Source organism: Pleurodeles waltl, chromosome 4_1, assembly GCF_031143425.1.
Source record: "Pleurodeles waltl isolate 20211129_DDA chromosome 4_1, aPleWal1.hap1.20221129, whole genome shotgun sequence".
NCBI classification, from domain to species: domain Eukaryota; kingdom Metazoa; phylum Chordata; class Amphibia; order Caudata; family Salamandridae; genus Pleurodeles; species Pleurodeles waltl.
This window is the reverse complement of record NC_090442.1, coordinates 475,096,265-475,115,876: the sequence shown is the minus strand read 5'-3', so window position 1 is coordinate 475,115,876 and position 19,612 is coordinate 475,096,265. Positions and strand designations below refer to the sequence as shown.

The 19,612-nt window shown below is 41.1% G+C and overlaps 1 protein-coding gene across 1 annotated transcript in view; it reads right to left on the bottom strand.

Moving 5' to 3' along the window:
- LOC138287166 (uncharacterized) overlaps positions 1-17,583 on the bottom strand; it is a 110,285-nt gene extending 92,702 nt beyond the window's left edge. Inside the window, exons 1-3 of the mRNA XM_069227527.1 lie at positions 17,539-17,583; positions 14,201-14,412; positions 9,535-9,615 (exon numbers count right to left, since the gene is read on the bottom strand). Coding sequence (XP_069083628.1) covers positions 9,535-9,615; positions 14,201-14,412; positions 17,539-17,583 — 338 coding nt within the window. The remainder of the gene's footprint in view (positions 1-9,534; positions 9,616-14,200; positions 14,413-17,538) is intronic.
- Between the last annotated feature and the right edge of the window lie 2,029 nt (positions 17,584-19,612).

Below are 19,612 nucleotides of genomic sequence, written 5' to 3'. Positions count from 1 at the left end.
CTATTGGCCCTCCATTAGAGGGAGGAACTTCGGCATTCATCTCAAATATATACTTCATACAGCAGATTGGACTTAACATGATTCTCTTGCTTCCTGACTTTACAGAGTAGTATGCCAGCCTTAGAGCCAACATTGATCAGGGTCCTGCCCATCCTGAAATAAGATTTTATATAAGTTGAAGGACTATCCACTAGAACCGTAGACTTTGTCCCTGCCCCTGGATCTTCTACTTTTTTACCATCAATCAGTTCCTTTAATATAGCTGTAACTACTTCCAGCATAGAGTCAGATCCCCCTACAAATGTTTCCAACAGAGATAAAATGGATGATAATAGTCTCACCAGATTAAGTAGAGTTACTGATAACTTCACCTCACGATCCGGTGACCTAACCAAATGACTTCCCCTTAATTGGTGGGTAGTCTCCGACAGCTGAGTTAGTAAGGGAGATTGATTTGACTGGGTACTGCTAAGTCTTTGCAGGCCAGTGGGTAAAGCTGGGGGTACGAAGGGTGAAGACTGGGTTTTAGAAACCTCATATTTAAACTCATATCTCCTACAAGGATCGAAGTTGATATCAGGTAGCATAAAATCTTCCTCCTGGATACCCAGGAATGCACTTTGTAGGAGACTCCCAGGCAGGGGCAAAAATGGCCCTTCCTCTGTACCTGGACCTGTATCTAAAAGTTTAGAGGGAAGGGCCGACTCAAAGGATGAGCAGCCCATATTTTCCCCTTGGGGCTGATTCTCATTGTTTGAAGTTATAAAGTTAATTTCCCTTGTAGGTGTTCTTTTCGGGCCAGGCCCATGATAACTCAGCTCCTTCACAGGTTGACAGGTAAGGCTTCCAGATGGTTCTACAGTGCCCTTATTGGCCTCCTGTGATGTGTTCTCCACTTCCCAAAGAGGATAGAATTAAATCTTGCCTTTAAAGACCGAAGTCAAGGAGTCTCTGTTACGAATGGGGTTAGCTCTAATTTTTACACACAACCGCCCATTCAGTGTACGCCTTGATCTAAACTTTTTTGCTGTCATTTCTTCTTAGCATTTTTCCAAATATCAGGTGCAGGATTATATTGTACTGCTTCTTGATCCTTCGTGGAAAAATTAATTAGGACCCCAAATAAGCTAACTGAACCAGATCTTAGCAACTGGCCCCACATGGGAAGAAAATAAAGGCCCATTTATATCTGGCCACTTAAGGGAAGAGGGTGTGAACAGAAAACAGAATAAGAAGGGTGCGGGGGCAGCAAGCCACACCACATCCAAGAGCAGCTGCCTCTGCTACCAACGCACTTTCCTCTAGGTGAGAAAACGGGAGACTACTACAGCATTTTTCACCACTTGCTCACCTCGATCTTTTCAGGTTGCACCAAGCTATTAACAGCAGGAGAACTTTCACACCAAAACCTGCCCAAACAGGTGGCAAAGACAACTCAGGTCTGTAAAATATCCATCGGACTCCAGAGATGCAAGGTAGCGAGCTTAATGAATGTGGAAATAGCAATCAAAGTGGGGCACACCAGGAGGCCCACAAGCTGCACACAGTCTGACCAGGACGCCTAGACGGGTCTCTGAGGCACACCCCTTTTGTAGCAGCCACACGGGCACCACACTGATGGTACTCGAACACAAGCGAATCCTGAGGAGTAGACACTGTGCAATGGAACACTTTCCACTTCAGCAGTTCACTAAATCAGGCGCTGCAGCCCTCCCTTTAGACAAAACTTTGTAGGGCTTATAGCATTTAGGGTCCAAAGCATCTCACTGACCTGCACTTCAGAACTCCAAAATCAAGACTGGAGCACCCTACGTCTGTGGACTCACAGGACAGTAAGCAGGCCAGAACTCTCAAGACTGCAGGTGGGCGGGGGTGTAAAAGATCAAATATAATGCTGAACCCCACCTGACACTACTGCCTCCAAACATACAGGGATACGCTGCCTCACACAGCCTCAAACAGGTGCTCTGCATTCACTGGCCTTCGCGCGCCTCACCCATCACCGCCGCCACCGCCTTCTGAGTCAGCTACGCTCCACAATAGCGTGTGACGTCAGATGCACTTCAGGAGGAACGACTCACAAAAACCTTTAAAATAAACCCCTATCCAAAACCCATTGAATCAAAAATATAACTAAACAGGGTTCATTACAATATACATGCTCCCAACAACTATTTACTTAATCATAGGACAATGGGGAAAGAAATTCCCAACATACAAAAACAAACAGAAATAATGTACACTGTACTTTCCAATAAGTGGCTTTTGAAAAACTTGTATAACGTCAGTCTTTCACACTAATATTACAAATTGCAATGAGAGAAGGGAAATTACTTTGTCATAAGACTTATGGGGCTCATTATGAGTGTGGCGGTCTATAGACCACCACACTCACAGTGGTGGTCTGGACAATTGCTAATGCGGCAGTCCGACCGCCAAATTAAAATCCTGACGGTCGGACAAGCGTGGAACCGCCAGCACTGCCAGGTTCTTGTATCCCGGTGGCTTGTAGGTGGAGGAGAGCCTAATGCTAGCCGGGCTGCCCTGGGGATTATGACCTGGTTTTCTTCCAGCCTTTTGAGATTATGGGGGTCTTCCCCTCCGGAGTCATTAAGAGATTCCCGCTAGGTTGGCAGACAGAAACCTAAGTTTCTGCCTGCTGGTTTAGTGGGAAACAGACCACAGCATTGTCGCTGAGTCATAATCGAGCGGTGCAATGCTGTAGCGAGCAGGGTGCACCAGCAGCCTCGCAATGTTCACTGTCTGCACAGCTGACAGTGAACATTGTGATGGTTCTGGGCGGGGGGGCCTGCACTGCCATGACAAATGTATGGGCAGTACAGGCCCCTCCTTTGGCCCCCAGCACCTGTTCTCTGCCAGTTGCCGGCTGCCTGGCGGAGAACAATGTCGTATTCCCCAGGGCAGCACTGCTTGCAGGATCTCTGCCACCTCAAGACCTCTGGGATCCAAGAGCCTGGCAGTGCTGGTGGTTCCCTGGTGGTCCAACTGCCAGGGTTGTAATGTGGAGGTCGGCCCACCACATTGGGGGCGGTCCAGACCGGCACCGCGAGTGTAGTGGTCTACAGACCGCCACACTCGTAATGAGCCCCTTAGTTTAGAAACTAACATTGCATTCTATATTTTCAAATAATCTACTCTGTAGTCTCTAAGAAGCTTGCATTTTTCTGCCTAGACATATAAGATATGATTTCTTTAGATTTGTAGGTACTGTATGTATTAATATAAGATGTGTTAAGCTGTGCTGTTTGTTCAGGTAGTCTGGTATTATTATCAGATATCATCAGCTATTATTGTGAAATAATATGTCTACACTGGTATATGTCTTTCAGCCAAAGTAGACTGGCCCATAATTTAAATCTCTGACTACCTAGTCAACATCTCTATGGCATTAAATCGTTCCACTTTGCAAATAAATTGGAACACATATCTCCTTTGTAGTTTAGAAATGTGTGGTTTGGACTGCATTCTTTTTGCAATCTTTCATGTTCAAATATACAAATTGCTCTGAACAAAACACTTTACGGGAAGAATGACCACAGTTGACATATTCATGTTAACAATTAAGGGCCTGATTTAGAGTTTGGCAGTTAATCTGTCACAAATGTGATGGATATTCGGTCCACCATATTACGATCTCCATCAGCTATTATGGGATCGTAATACGGCAGACAGATATCGGTCATGTTTGTGATGGAGTAACCCCTCCACAAAACTCTAAATCAGGCCCTAAGTCTTTAACAGAAACAGATTTGTGCTGTGAAATTCCTTGCACTATGTTTAACAACTCTTGGAAGTCGTCTTGCAAATTTAAAGTAAATTGGACTTTTCCAAAGCAGATGTCAACGGCATCCCCAATTGAAGCTGCAGATTGTTTTTGCAACATTTGTTCATAAGTTACTAAAAGCGCTGCTGTCAGGAATCAGCAGGATGGTCGAGGTTTTGGAATGGTTATGAGAACAACAGTGTGGTGTATCGCTTTAAGGCTGTGGCATAACTGCCTATGATGACTCGGGCATCATGAATAGCTAGACAGCCTGGGTCAAGGACAGGACATTAGGAAGCTCGCTGGCAATTCAAATTGTTTTGGCTCTTCACGGTTACTAGTTTGTTCATTGTTACAATAACTCACTTTTGTTATATTTTTGGAATCACGGATTCTCCATAGCTTGACTTCTTTACCTGTATACTTTGACCATGATGGATTGTTTCAACTTTGGTGTACTAATGTGAAACCACCCTTTTCTGCTCTTTAACCTTTTGCCTATTTACTCTGACCTTGCTCTTTAGATGGTGTTTTAGCTTTGGCATGCTACTGGGGATTTCCATTTATAGCTCCCTGACTTCCTTACCTGTTATGCTGACCTTGCTCTCTGGTCTTGGCTTTGTTGTCTGGCTGTGTCTTCTCTGTTTCCTTTCCCTTCTCCGAAGTATTTTGATTCCCCTCCTGAGTTCGGGCTTATTAGATTTACTTTCAAAGTAGCCTGTGAGTATTAATTCCTGTTTTATGTTTATTCTGATTATCATATATCTTTGATTAATACAAAGAAACCTGCAGGTACATTTTCTGATTAATGGGTTGCTCTACCTCCTCAGAGCCTCAGAGTCTCAGTCCGTACTGTGACCAGAGACATAACACTAGAGGTAGCTGTACAAAAGAACATTCAGGCATGCTTGTCCCATTCCCCTCTCTCTCTCTCTCTCTCTCTCTCTCTCTCTCTCTCTCTCTCTCTCTCTCTCTCTCTCTCTCTCTCTCTCTCTTTTTCTCTCTATCTATCTCTGAATCTTCTCTCTCTCCCTTTCTTCCACTCTCCCACACCTCTGGTGCTTAAGCCTGCCCGGTGCATCCTGATTGGTAAGGGCAAGGAGACACTTATTTGGAGTGAGGAGAGTTTGATGTCAGAACTCATCAGGTTACACTCACAAAAGTTGGAACAGCAGTGTCTTTAGGGAAACATCTGTTTTTTTACACTACTCATAAGTCCAGTAAACTTGTGACTTCTTGCACTCAACTTGTATACTGTGTTGTCATAGCCAAGATGCTCCTAATTCCATGTGAATATTAGGAGTATCTATAAGATTGAAACAAATAACCTCACAGCAGCCACAAATAAGTTTTATGTTTATTTGTATCCATCTCCTAACTGGAGTGCAATCAATCCCTTTGATGGATTCACATTTTTCCTTTCCTTGAGTAGGAATATGATGGGATTCAGCAATCCTAATGTCCATGAAGCAGACTACTGCTCCTGAATCTAACAAGGCCAAGCATTTTAATGGCCCTATCAGAGTTGCAAACGTAATTTTCAACAAGAAAAGGGAGACACTAGATTTCTATTCTAAAGATGATTTAGGCTTGCTGCTTCTCTCTCTCTCTCTCTAGGCGTGTACAAAATATGCATAGTTTGCTTTTGCATAATTAGGTGAAATTTCAAAAACGTTACATGCAATTACACAAAGTGTAAATCTGTCCTTTAACACTATGAGGGTCATTCAACCGCCAAATGGCCGCTCCGCGGTCAGAAGACCGTGGAGGCCATTCTGGCTTTCCTGCTGGGCCGGCGGGCGACCGCCAAAAGAGCGCCCGCCGGCCCAGCGGGAAAGGCCCTGCAAATGGAGCCGGCGGAGTTGCAGGGGTGCGACGGGTGCAGTTGCACCCGTCGCGATTTTCACTGTCTGCTAAGCAGACAGTGAAAATCATGGTGGGGCCCTGTTAGGGGGCCCCTGCACTGCCCATGCCAGTGGCATGGGCAGTGCAGGGGCCCCCAGGGGCCCCACGACACCCGTTCCCGCCATCCTGTTCCTGGCGGTAAAAACCGCCAGAAACAGGATGGCGGGAAGGGGGTCGGAATCGATTCAGCCCATACAGGGGAAATCCGGCAGGAAACCTCCGGATTCCCTTTTCTGACCGCGGCGGTCAGAATGGGCTGGGAAGCACCGCCAGCCTGTTGGCGGTGCTTCCGTGGTCCCCGGCCCTGGCGGTCTTGGACCGCCAGGGTCGGAATGACCCCCTATGTTTTAGCCCATAATGCACCCTTGCATCAATTTCTGACGTGAAGATGCATCATGCTCTAAAAACTAGCATGTAAAACACAACTGCTATGAACAACAGCCACTGGAATTTTTGTTGTATGCATTGTTCCATAGTATAATTTAGCCATGAACTGTTGCCAAATTATGCAATATGGTGTAATGACAGAATTTTGCATACCAAGCACACCATGTAATTCTTGAAATTACTTGAATTATTCTGTTGTAACTTCCATTTTGCCCGTGCCTAATCAAAACTCACAAATCCCAACATCTGCATAACAACTTGCCAGACTTTTGCTGAATCTGTTTCATGACAGGAGTTAAACGGAAAATAATATTTGCTGTTACACATCAATATTAGTTCACTCCAGATAAGTTTGTAAACTGACACCTTACACTAATGTCTTGAACAAAGGATGTAATAATTTGTTCTTAAAAGATCTGTAGTGACCAAAGCTATCCCTTTTTGCATTGTTTTACTGTCAATCATTTTACAGAAAGTCCATGTTTTTCAGGTTTTGTGTATTGATCCACATGGGGAACATACTGAATTCTCGCTGTATTGTATTCTTTGATTCAGCAGCATTTTCTTTGCTCTCAACAAATTCAATGTGCAAACCTGACAATTACCTAACATGTGAAAATGCCACACATGACATTCCTTCATCGATATCTTTATGACCAAAGTTCACCAAAGCGACATCCAGACTCGGGCCCTGCGGTACGTGGATGGTGATTGTTTATAGAAGACACAGTGGACATTGATACCTGGGTACATATAAGTCTTTTATCAGAGGTAATCGAACACTACCACATGCAATTTGTTATGCTTTATATTTTATCAAACTTAACCAAACTGTTTCAAAGTTGTCTCTGGGTATTGTTGAACTGAACCACATTTTTCATCCATTGCACGATTTATTTGACAATCCTCAGCATGTATTGTAAAATTACTCAGCAATGTATAAAAAAAACGAAAGATTAGCCTAAACCAGCAGTGTGAAAATTACTATTCTAACAAATCTACTTTATTTGCAAACTTTTTACAGCATACCAAGTTTAGTCCTTGGTGTCACGTTCTACTGATAAATTTGAATCCAGTAATTTTATTTTTCTGAATTAACTTGGTGAATTAAATTGTGCAAACTCATCCAGTGTAGGCATGTTACACAGTTTCTTTTTTGTCTTTAAGCAGCTGCTCGACTGTGCTTGACTTGCACATGATGTTCAAAACAAGCTTAGACAGTTTTTAATACTCGTTTGTCATTTTCTTTGGGAATTGCAATGCAAATACCTTGCAGAATCTTCATTGTTCACATCTGTACCCTGTCCCATGTTTTTGTTAATTCAGCATATTATATATTTAATAAAATGTTCACATTTCTAGTGCTGCCTAACGACTTGTGATTTAATGGTGTAATGTTGAAAACTGGATTGTCTCTATAACGAGTCAACTGAACAATGCCACCACATACAAAGAAATGTTTGCTCCCAAACAATACTTCATAATCTGCTCTAACAACATCTTGCATTCCCATATTAACACAAGCTAACATCAGATTTGAAATTGTTAACCTCAGCAATGGCAAGCACTTGTATTTTGTGTAGCACTGGCACTCTAAGAAATGCATCACAAGCACCACCATACAATTTATGTCACCATGTCCCATTGGTAGCATCAGAAGATGATGCAAAACTTTCTTTGATACAGTGAGCAGCCAAATGAAGATGATGTAAAGGTGATGTCTTTGAAACTGTGAGCAGCCACCTCATTTCGTGTAATAACAATGCACAAAAACTACAGATTATTTTTGTGTGCATTGACTGTGAACAGTTAAATCGGGAAACTGTTCCTAGTATCTGCTTGTCCACTTTTATACAGGAGTTTAAAGTCGAAGCTCATACAGTTGCACTGAGAAGTTTCATGCAAGATACAATGGTCCACTGAATCTGTGATGTTTCAGAAAATGGCAAATTTATTTTCATTTAGTTGTGCTTTGAGAGCATCGAAGTCTATGGATTCACTTGTGGCTGGCTTTTTCTACTTCATTAATAGTTCCCTAAGTGGATTGCAATTCCCTATCCTGAACTTTACCTGCCTTCATGCTAATTATTGTCACTGCATAGAAGTGAAAGACAGCATAACAGATGTATGTATTAATGTTAAACTTTTACAATAAAATAATTTTAATTTAGGTTTTCAGTACAGTTATTACCAATTTATGTTCACCGTTGCACTTGATTTTCAATAAATAGTACAAAAATCTTCGAAGCAATTTTCTAGCACTTTCCTGGCCATAAGTGTAAAAACATGCTTTTATTTACAACCAGCCCCCTCCATACGAATATGCCACTTCACCTATACAGTGACAAACATAATTTGCTGCTTACTATAAGGACACATTTTATTTAAAATATGGCATACTGCACTATTATACATTAAGCACACTTAGGGATCATTTAGTATAGGTATAAAAGTAGATGTATGTCCATGCAGTACAGCTTCTCCTGAAATTATTTACTTCTGTTTTAAACTGCAGTCAGCCAGACTAGAATGGACACTTGTAGGGTGTGTAAATTTACACTTCAGCCGACATGTATCATTTAACTTTCAGGCCACTGTGAATTTCCTGCACCAACATTCTATGGCCTTACTGGATAGTTCAATATTCCTGTTGGGTATGTTGGGTATAAGCAATTTTACACCTGTGAGACTCAATAGCAGATTCACAGTGCCCAAAATCCTAATACCAGCAACAATATGTTTTTAAAGACAAAAGAAGAAGATCAAGCAACTATTTTAATGTGAGTGTATAACTTTATGTTAGCCTTAAAGCATGATTAGATCTGGGGACATTTTCTGCTAGGCCTCTGAATTGTCATTGGTTTTCCATATATATTTAGGTAACCTGCAAATATTTATGAGTTACTTAAACTTATATATACATGCTGTCTTTTTTCCACTGGGACGTGCATGTCCCCAAAAAGAAAAACGTGTGTGGCTTTTTTAATTTAAATGCTTTGTAATGGCGAAGTATCCCCCCATAGGACTATGCGTGAACCCGACCAGCAGCACTGCACATAATTTATTGTTCAGTCCAAAACGTTAACCCAGACACAAGCATATGTTGCATGCCCTCTGCACATTACAGCACTGTACATACCATTTTCAATGATGTGCACCCCTCCCACAAATACTGTGTTTTACTGTCATAACTCACAATTATGCTCAAAAAGTTTGTGATTAACACACATTTGGATATTGCACTGCTTTGTTTTATGTTCGTAATGCCCACACTTGTCACTGCACCCTTCTTTAAAAATAAAACAAATCGTGTTAATTGCAGGAAGGGAACAAATAATGATTTAAGGTCTCCCCTGTGTGGCTAGTTTATCATAGATAATTTAAAAAAAAGTATAAATTATGTTATGAGAAGAAGAATAAAGTGCAACAGCTGAAATATAAATTAAATTGCTACGTACACCTTCAACTCATCCAGGAGGATATTGAATATCAGTTCTTCCTGCTCCCCAGGCTTGAAGGTAACTGCCTTTGAAATTAGCCTGTAAAAATAAATGCAATACATAATGCTAAATGTGTGATAGAGATATGCCAAGTCAGTATTGATTTAGGGAAATTCATTCTACTTCACTTCTATGTTTTGATGTACTTAAATAGTACATCAAAATATAGTTTTGTGATTAGTTTAAACCACTGTATACTTTGATTCTATAACACCAATGTCAGGTCCTTTAGTGAGTGTCAGGATGTTACCATATTGGTATTTCGTTGCCTGAAAATGATAGCAAATAGGTTTGGGTGTAGTGATGAAGTCTTAGGAATTTCTCAATATTAGCAGTCTTTTCATCATTATATTATCAACACTCACACTATCACTTCAGCATATCAATACCTGATAAAGTTATTTAGTGGTAAAGATATTGCACTGTATATCACACTTTAGAAAAAGTAGGCGCTGTGGACCTCCAGCAAGATAGGAAAAGCTTCCCTTTTTACAACCCAAGGGCAACTCTCTTCATCAATGCTTAAAAACAATGCCAAAGTTTATTTGTGGAAACCTATTTTAGAGTGTAAATCTATGAAACAAATCTGCAACACTTATTTTAACATACTCTATTGTACTACCTAGGAGACAAATAGTTACTTATCTTAAATGATAGTTAACCTCACAAGCAGACTCTAAATTTGAAGAATCTATATAAGTTCTCAAAGTGTGAGAGTTGTGGAAAACCTGACAAGTTTTAAACAATTATTACACTATAACACATAGCCATTGTATTTCCATTACCGGTTTAAGATTGTTTATGGTATTTGTATTTGCATCTCTTACATCTGTGGTGAGGTCAAAGACATTAAATTGGGTGTGTGAGTTTCTGTTGAGAAAGATGTAGAGCTAACCATAACTGGAAAATGTGTAACCATAACATCACATTTACTGTGATTTTTAAGTGAATTTCAATTTTGTTTTAGAAAAAGTTGCTTTAGATAATCTGTGAAAAAATATGAAATGTGGGGTAGGGATAGGTGGGGTCTTAGCTGCCTGAGGGATGTTGCATGCAGGGCCTGGCTAGAAGCCAGGCGCTGGGGTAGGTAGGCTGAAGGGCCTGGCTGAAGCAAACCCGCTTCCAACCCTCAGCCGTGCACAGCTGGAAGCCAAGCTCAGCATGGGGAGAGGGGGTTGTTGACTGAATCTGGTAAAAAATGGAAATACACTGAAAAAACACAAAGGTTAAAGTGATGTTATAGTAATAACATCTTATCATACATTAAAAAATATTTGGAAATTGACTAAAAAAAAGGTTAAAGTGCCATTAAAATTAGACATGGAAAAAAGATCATAGGTTATGTTTTAAAATCCCTAGAAATTCACTGAAATAAACACAGAATAAAGTGACATTCTAGTTAGGTGTGGAAATAAGATAAAAACTAAAATTTAATAAACAAAAAACACTGATTTTCACCAGCTATAGTTTACTGAGCTCACAGTAACTTGATATGCTTATGACCTCATATATACATCACTCATTGATAACATCACTGATGACATCTCGAATGACAGCCCTCTATCCTGACCACACTTCCAACCCCTGCAGATGCCCCATCCCCTGTGAACACACAGTCTATGTTTTGTTTTTATTTGATTTATTTTTTCAGATTCCCTGGCACTCCCAAAGGTACCCTGGGGAGGCTTGCATGGTACTGGGCAGCACAGGGATTGAGCCTGAGCAGCAGCTCACGCAAGAGTAGCACAATACTGCACAGGAGGGCTGAGCTGGGAAAGATTTATGTATTTTTGGGAGAATGTATACGCAAACAGAGGTGGGAAAAGATCTATATTCCAAATTGGTGACAAGATATAAGCCCCTTAGTTAATGCAATCACAACATAATTGTTTCTGTAACATTGGGATAATGTTATTGTGCATTGGCATGTAGGCAAGTGTTTTGTCAAGTTGTCTGCTATTCAAATTTATATAGTCAACACTATTCATAATATCTCTGTAGCTCCCTTTGCCAGCCTCTTCGATGATGACATCATCATTGTTCATCAGAGACTCTAGAGCTATATGTTCTCATTCCATGGGCATTGGTCATCAAAGTAAATAAAGGGAAGTTTGTTGGAGTCATCCTTCAGTTTGTAACTTTCACTGACCCCAGTTTATAAAACAGGTCAGTATTGTTTCCCATTGGTAATGGTAGAATAAATGTTGATTTCAGTTTGAGGCCACTTTCAATATTGAGGTCAGATGTAATATCCACGTCCTGCAGTAGCATTTTCAAAGACAGTTCTGGGGGGGTCTATCTTACTGATTGGTAATAAAATATGTGCATTTCGTACTTCTTGGATATACATAGTACATGGTATTGTGGTTGGTGGAAAATCAGATTAATATTCTGGATTTCTTGAAAGCATTATGGTAGTTTGATCTTATGTACAAAGTTGAAGAGATCTATGTGTACCTTTTCAAGTTTACATTTATTGGGAGGACAGAACGCCAAACCCTTCTTCAACGGGTCATATTTCATCAGTAGTCAACATTCTGGAAGAGAGATTTACAATATTGATATCAGAATTAGTTGTCATATTGTTGGATACCTGCACCTCGTGTGTTTGTGATGACATTTCATCTTTGGCTGTCATTTTTATACTTTGGTTCCAGATATGGTCAACTTCCCTCCTTATTTGATATCTGGCATTTCTTTTTTGACCCTGGCAGGTTGGTTTATGCCTCCCCCCTTGTTTCTCCCCACCTTTCTCCAACTATGTAAATATCAGTAACAACAGTAATATTGTGTAGGGTGCAACACCACCACCAGACTACGCTGCTCTACCAAAGAGTGTATCTAAAAGAATGGAGGGAAACCATCTCTCATGACATGAACAAAGCATGTTGGTACCACACCAGACGGTGAGTGCAAGTACAATATTAGCAGAAGAATCAAAGCCATTATAATAGTGAATTCTGTGTAAAATCACATGTACATTTTGTATTGAGTTATATGTCTTGGGTAAAACATCAGGAACTTATATTAGCGCCCTGGTTGGTGCCCTTTATACACCAATGGCATCATGTCCAACAGGTGGAGCTGCTGCCCGAGCTGCATGGTGCCACTTTATGGAGCTAAAGTGCTACAGGTGGGTGAAGCTTTTGCAGACCAGTGTGACACCTGGGGATATAAAATATAATTACCCCAAGTAAGTAACTTTTACTTTCTGCAGTTCTCATTCTCTGTTGCACCTTTTCTTTGTGTGGTGAAAAATCCATAAATATTCCTCTATCTCTATTGTGACTGTTCTGGGTGAAAGGAAAGCTTGCCTGGTAGCTAACTGTTCTTTTGTAGAGTAAAGCATGTACTGCTCCAACGAGGATTGTGCCTCAGTATTTAGGAGGTTTGTATATCTTTTACAGCACGCTGTCCTAAATATTGAGATTTAAATTCACAAATTAACCCAGTGAGATCTGTGGCAAGTGCTTGTTATCTGTAGCTTGAAAGCTCTTTGGAATCTGAGAGATAACTGTCTTAGGCCTGACATGTAATCTATTTTTGTGCAACTGTCTGATTTGCTGATATGTACAACCTTAGGAAAATTCAGCATGTACTGATGGATTAACTTTATTTTCGAAGGCAGAGCCCCTTATTTCTTTCATGTGGGGGATAGTTTTGCTGTCTGAAATGTTTGAGGAAGAGGATGTAATGTATCTATAGTTCGTGCAATAGTTGCTTGATACGCTGTCAATCTAGATATAGCTGTAATATAAGGGGGACCTTTTCCGTCACTCACCTGAGTCTGCTACCTGAGGCGTAGGTCTATTGAAATTGTATTTCGTAAATCAATGTTTTAATTTCGTAAATTCATATCTTTCATAAATTGTTATATTTTAATTTCTTTGTCTTGATATAAATCAGTTCGAGTTTTTTTTTAACAAAGAAGTGTTTTTTAAAGTTGGTATATCCACAAAATCACTTCCAAAGGGAAGCATTATTCTTAATCTCCCAAAAACATACCTTTGGGTTTTAAATACATCATTGTTCTGTGGCGATTGTATCTTTACAGTTTTTGCATTAGTCCATGTCTCTGTCTCAAATAAGTCCTTTCATGCCCTTCCTTAGATTGAAGACAAAACCATTAAAGCATTTTTGAGGATGACAGCTTTCTGACCAGGAGCAGGTCTCTGCAGGTCTCTGCAGGCTTCATAATAGTGCAACTTTTTACAAGACATCTCCTTTTCATACGTTTTCAAAACCTACTTCCTTAAATCTGCCCCTTTCTCCAGAATAGTATGATATGCAATACGGGTGACTACATATTTTTTTATTGAATTCGACTTATTTTTGGAAGTATTGTTACAAAGACTATTTTACCTTCTCAGTAAAAGAGTCAATGGTGTGATACAGCACCGCATGGTATTTAACGTCTTATAATGTCCGGTCATTTCTATCACAACATTTAACGTTTGGAATGAGATGTATTATTGTATATATCTATGTTGTGATATGTCGACATATATAGGTCATATGGCTGCGGCTACGGCTCATACGTCAATTTTCTAGTCACGTTTAAACAGATGAGCACAAAGTTTCCTTCTACCTATGCAGTAAACAAAACGCGCAAAAAATATCTTACCAGTTTGCACATTTTAACTGGTTGTTTGCAACTGAAAGGTAAAGGAGGCTTGGGGTGTCTCTTTTATCTGATATTTCGGTTATTTTATTTCTGGGGTGTGTATCAAAATCCATCAGTGCCTGTATGATATCAATTCGACCTTGGATTGCAGAACAGTGTATCGGAAGCAGGCCTTTCTTGTTCCACTTTCGCCTTGAAGCCTTGCGAGACAACTGTAAAAGAAAATATGCACTTAGGCATCTGTCAAACGCTCTGGTCAAACTAACATGACACAAAAACTTCAAAGTAGTTTGTAATATATGTTTTACACATTTCGTATTATTTATATATATTCCATTGGATTAAAATTAAGTTTCTTCAGGTGCGAGATCATCACCACTTGGGAATGGCTTCGTCAAATAACCACAAAAGCTTAAATAATTAATCTGTAATGCATGATGAATGAGTAATTTAGCTCATAGATCAATTTTGAATCCGCTCAGTAGCACTACTCGGAATAAGAAAAGAATAGTAAGTGGTGATAACCCCTGTAAATGTGCATGATTTTAATTGAGTCACCAGTATTGTGAACTGTGCTATGGTGCATAAGACACTGTTTAAGGTGTTCTTTGCTTTTATTTAAACAATGAAATGATGTGGAACCTTTAAGGGCGTGAGGGTCATGATTTAGGAATGAAATACAATCCAAATGCTAACGCTGCAAAAATGTAAATATAATGGAGTAATGTTTTTATACTTGGAATGGGTAATAACACAGTCTGTTTTCCATATCAATGTTTTTAGTAATAACGTGGGTAGGATAAAAAGTGGTGTAATGGCACTGCACGTGACGTGATCGAAGCCAGCCTATGGCCGAAACGTGTCATGGCAGAATAGCACAAATAAATCAATGGTGGTGAAGAGAAAGTGGACTGCACCTGGTTTTTGGTGGTGGAGAGTGGCTTGAAGAATAAATATATATCTATGTGTATACATATATAGATAGTCTGTTAACATTAACTACATAATAAAGTTTAAAAAAAATAATTCTGAAGTCTTACTAACGCCATATAACTAGTCTATGATACCAAATATGAACAAACCTATGTTTGGATGAGTACCTCAGAAGATAAGCCTAAAAACATGCGACATGGGTGGTGCTTCTTCAGTACTAATAATTATAATATATTATCGCTGTAATGTAAGGGAAAGTCTGGGAAATAATTAATTTGCTTCCTTTTGCCTCTTAGTTAGTACAAGTTTTGTGAAATTTACCAGCAACATGTCATTTGTTTTTCAAAAGTATTTTCCTTGTGTAAAGGGTTTGGTGAAACTGACAAAGACCAAAGTCCTGTAGAACATGAAGAACCTGCTGAGAGTACTTAAGCCCCACATAGGACCTGGTTAGGAGTTGGACAGTGGTAGTGGAACAATTAATTTGAATGTGAATTTACTATTTACTATTAGTGACGGGTAAATCTGTTGTAAAGCCACACAGAGTTTCCAACTCTGTGGGGTTTAAAGCATACCTATCCTACCTGCTCTTAAGAGGTTGTACATATATATAAGGACCTCAGTCTGGGGTTGGGTGGGATGAGAGAATAGGGTGGGAAGTGCAAATTTACTGATTGGAGTTACCAGACAGGAAATTTGTGCTAGGTTCTCCCAAACAAGAAAAAACTGGCTGTGGAAAAACCTACCAAACCAGAATCAGGTGGAGCAAACTTCCATATGGTAATTTTTCTACACTTGTCTTGGAATCAGGGCTATAGTAACCACTGTATGCTTATGCAAACTGACCATCAGAAAAGGCATAAACATGTTATGGGAAATTTTGCAATCTTTGTTTGAACTAGTAAAGAACATCAATTGGCCTGATGTGTGCTTGATCCCCCCTTCCGAGTGTTAGATTGTCAACTTTAGGAGGTTGACATTAATATGTGGCAAAATCCCTGGACAAGTGAAGCTAAGAGGTAGAAGTCATAAAGAAATTTTGGGGTTATCCCTCTGTAGGCAATCCATTATTTCTACATGGTCACTCCCCAGTATTTCACATTTCTCTGGACTGCAGATTTGCTGGTATTAGAGTATTTGCAAGATGACACTGCTAATCTGTGCCACAGTGTGAGTAATCTGACCCTAAAATGGCACTGTCTAAAATGGCTTCGACGAATTGCTTTATTTACCTTTCCTGTAAGACCATGGTAGATGACAAAGATATTCACATGTGGGTGATGTCAGACCTGCCTATAGACCAATCAGTCAGTGGATAATAGTCTGGTCTGGCAGGTCATTGTAGGGCTAGTTGTTATGGTCTACTGAGGCATTGTTCACTGTTGAGTTCCCTTATGTTAAAACAAACATTGACTCCAGTAAGTTCAAATCCATGCAGCCTTCCATACATTACAACACATTTAGCGTGTCCTTACAAGTTCCAAACTGCTCTAATTTGAAAACATGGATCACTTTTGCTAATGATCTAACTCACCAATAGGGGACGCTTTTATTTTGGTGCTCTGGTCTATATGTCCCAGTCCGTCGCGGTATGTGGGTGCAGTGATGAATTACAACACCTGCATATATGACCAAAATATATGTCTGTCAGGAACACCACTGTCCTCTAGCTGAGCTACATTGGAGTCACACATGGGAAGGAAAAGTGTCTTTGCCATATAGGACAATCTATTTTTAAATATTAATAAGTCACTCCTGAAGTGTGCAGTGGAGACTGCAGGGTCTCAGAGGATGGCTGTATGTTGAAACCTATTTTTCCATCTTCATCAAGAAGTTTTAGTGCTAACCACTTGCCAGTTTTTGAAAGATGTGAGGAAGGAGATGGACAATGATTGCCTATCATGCCCTTTGACTTTTACATGGTTAGAGTCCTATCTAATTAATATGGCCACCATCTTTTTATGAGCTCTGCTTCCTTAATGGACAATTTTGCAATCCAAATTCACTTTTGAGTTAATGAGAGTCTGCTTTCTGTCAGGGCTATCTCAATTGACACAACCCCAATGCTGTTTTGGTTACTGGGGGCCTGGACTGCTACTGCCGGCTACACTTGTGGCAGGGGGAGGCTGGCTGCCCTCCCGCGTTACGCACCAGGAGGTGCTTATTCCTAACATCCAGGACCCCCTGCATGGGATGCTGTTCTGGTGACCAGGGGGCCTGGACTGCAACTTCCGGCTACACTTGCGGCAGGGGGAGGCCGCCCGCCCGCCTTTTGCGCAAACCGACATTTATCCCTAACATCAAGGACCTGCTGTGCAGGATGCTGTTCTGGTGACTGGGGGGCCAAGACTGCAACTCCAGACTACACTCGTAACAGGAGGAGGCTGTCCTCCTGCATTTCCCACCAGGAAGTGCTTATTCCTAACATCCAAGACCTGCGTCCGACGCATGTGGGGTGTACCCGGACAAAGACCAGGCTAAGAATGGGTCCGTCTTCCCCTGGTCCACAGCCGACCAGGCTTGGCTAGGCCCTCTCTCTTTTTTTTGCACCTTAGGCACAGGGTTTGCATGTAGTGGAATGCTTAGTGGATGGTGCCTGCCATGGGGAAACGCAAGGCGGATGACAGACCTGTCACCGCACGCCCCTCTGTGTCTATCAATAGTATGCTGGAAAGGGCTGTTGAGATTGTGTCAAATGAGATAGCCCTGACAGAACACAGACTCTCTTTGGAACTTCAAGTGCCCCCAACAGCATCTACCAGCGATGATATCCTAGCAAGTAGCCTTATGTCTGGGAAACAGTTTGTGCACCACCCAACAAGTGTTTGTTCTGATGAGTATACAGGTCTGAATGTTGTTGCTGAGTCCATGTCTGAGCAGGGTAATCCCTGCTCTCTGCAGGGTGTTCCTGCTGTTGCTCCTAAACTCAAACGAGAAGCAGACAGAATAGCGGCTGTGAAGCAGAAACAGTTTGCACATTCCCCTTCCAATGATGGACTCTTGCTTACCTGGATTTAGCCCCCTATGTCATCACAACACCAACCCAAATATTTTACAAGCCCCTCTAAACAATCTATGACTTCACAGGCGATCAATCCCTTCCCTCATGATACTTCTTTGGTTGAATCTATGCATGTAAATCTATGCATCAAAAGGTTGGTAGTATTCTCGGTGAGAAATTGAAGCCTTTGTTTGAGCACTTGCAATGCATTGAGGGTCTGTTAAGTAGAATCTCCAGTTGCTCTCCCCCCTTGCTTACTTGTGAAAAGGGTAGTGCTTTACTGGCCTCTGATTCACAGCATAGGAGCAATACTACTCGTGTGTCCCATCAAACTGTTACCAGGAATGTCACTGGCACTGTTAGAGACTCTAGGGGACATCCCTTGATCTCTTTTGATAGAGAGTCTGGGGTTCATTCCACAGGTATTTTCTTACTGGGTTTTCTGACCCAACACACTCACTTGGTGGTGATATTGTTGCTGTTCCATCTCAAGTAACCTTAAGCCTTCTACCTTCGCCTTTTCCCTATGTGCTAATCCTGGCTGGGATTCCATCCCAGAAACCTGTCCAACAGGAGTCCTGGGCGCAACTTAGGAACAAGGCCGCACAAGCGCTTTAATGCTTGGGGGCCTAATGAGATAATCATGGTGAGGTGGGTCGGTTGGCTTAGCCATTCCACTCAAAGTATTATGGGGGATTGTATTGTTATTAATTTCCCCAGACCTGCTTGTGTCCGAGATATATTATGTTTAAAGGAATCCCACAATACAATTGACACTGATGTTGTTATTCTTTCTCTGGGATTCTTTTATAGACCCCATCTTCTAATTTGCATCCCCAACCTGTGAGTGTAAGCACACTGTGTGGTGTCCCCGGTGCTAATAGGTTTTCTACACTGAGCAACCTGGAAAAGGAAGATTGACTCCGCAAGTGTGACTGTCTTAGTACCCCAATGTTTCCTGGGATAATATGTTCCCGTGGAACCCTCTAGAAACCTTACTTCCCTTAGAAAGTCGGAGAGTGTGGCAAAAGGATATCACTTATTAGATACTCCCAATCTGGTGGCAACAGATATGGTAGATGAGTTTGAACTAGGGGCTCCTGAGAGGGCAAGAAGCAATTTCATGGGTAAGGATAGTGACTCCCTTAAAATTCTAAGTTGGAATGTGGCTGGTCTCAGATCTAAGATTGACCTGCCGGATTGGCTCCACTTTATTAGGGAGTATGATGTTAGTCTGTTCCAAGAAACATGGGACATATTGCCTGTATCTGTGGCTGGCTTTCATTGCTTAAGTGTCCCTGCCACTCCCTCACGTAGTGGGCATGCATTGGCGGGGTGGCAATCTGGGTGAGCACTGCACTAGGTGGGCATATTGCAATTCTGGAGCACACTAATTGCAGTTTCCAAGTTATAGTAGTCAAAACTGCTCTGACTGCACATTGTGAATTTTTATAACACTGATTTTAGTGGTATTCCAA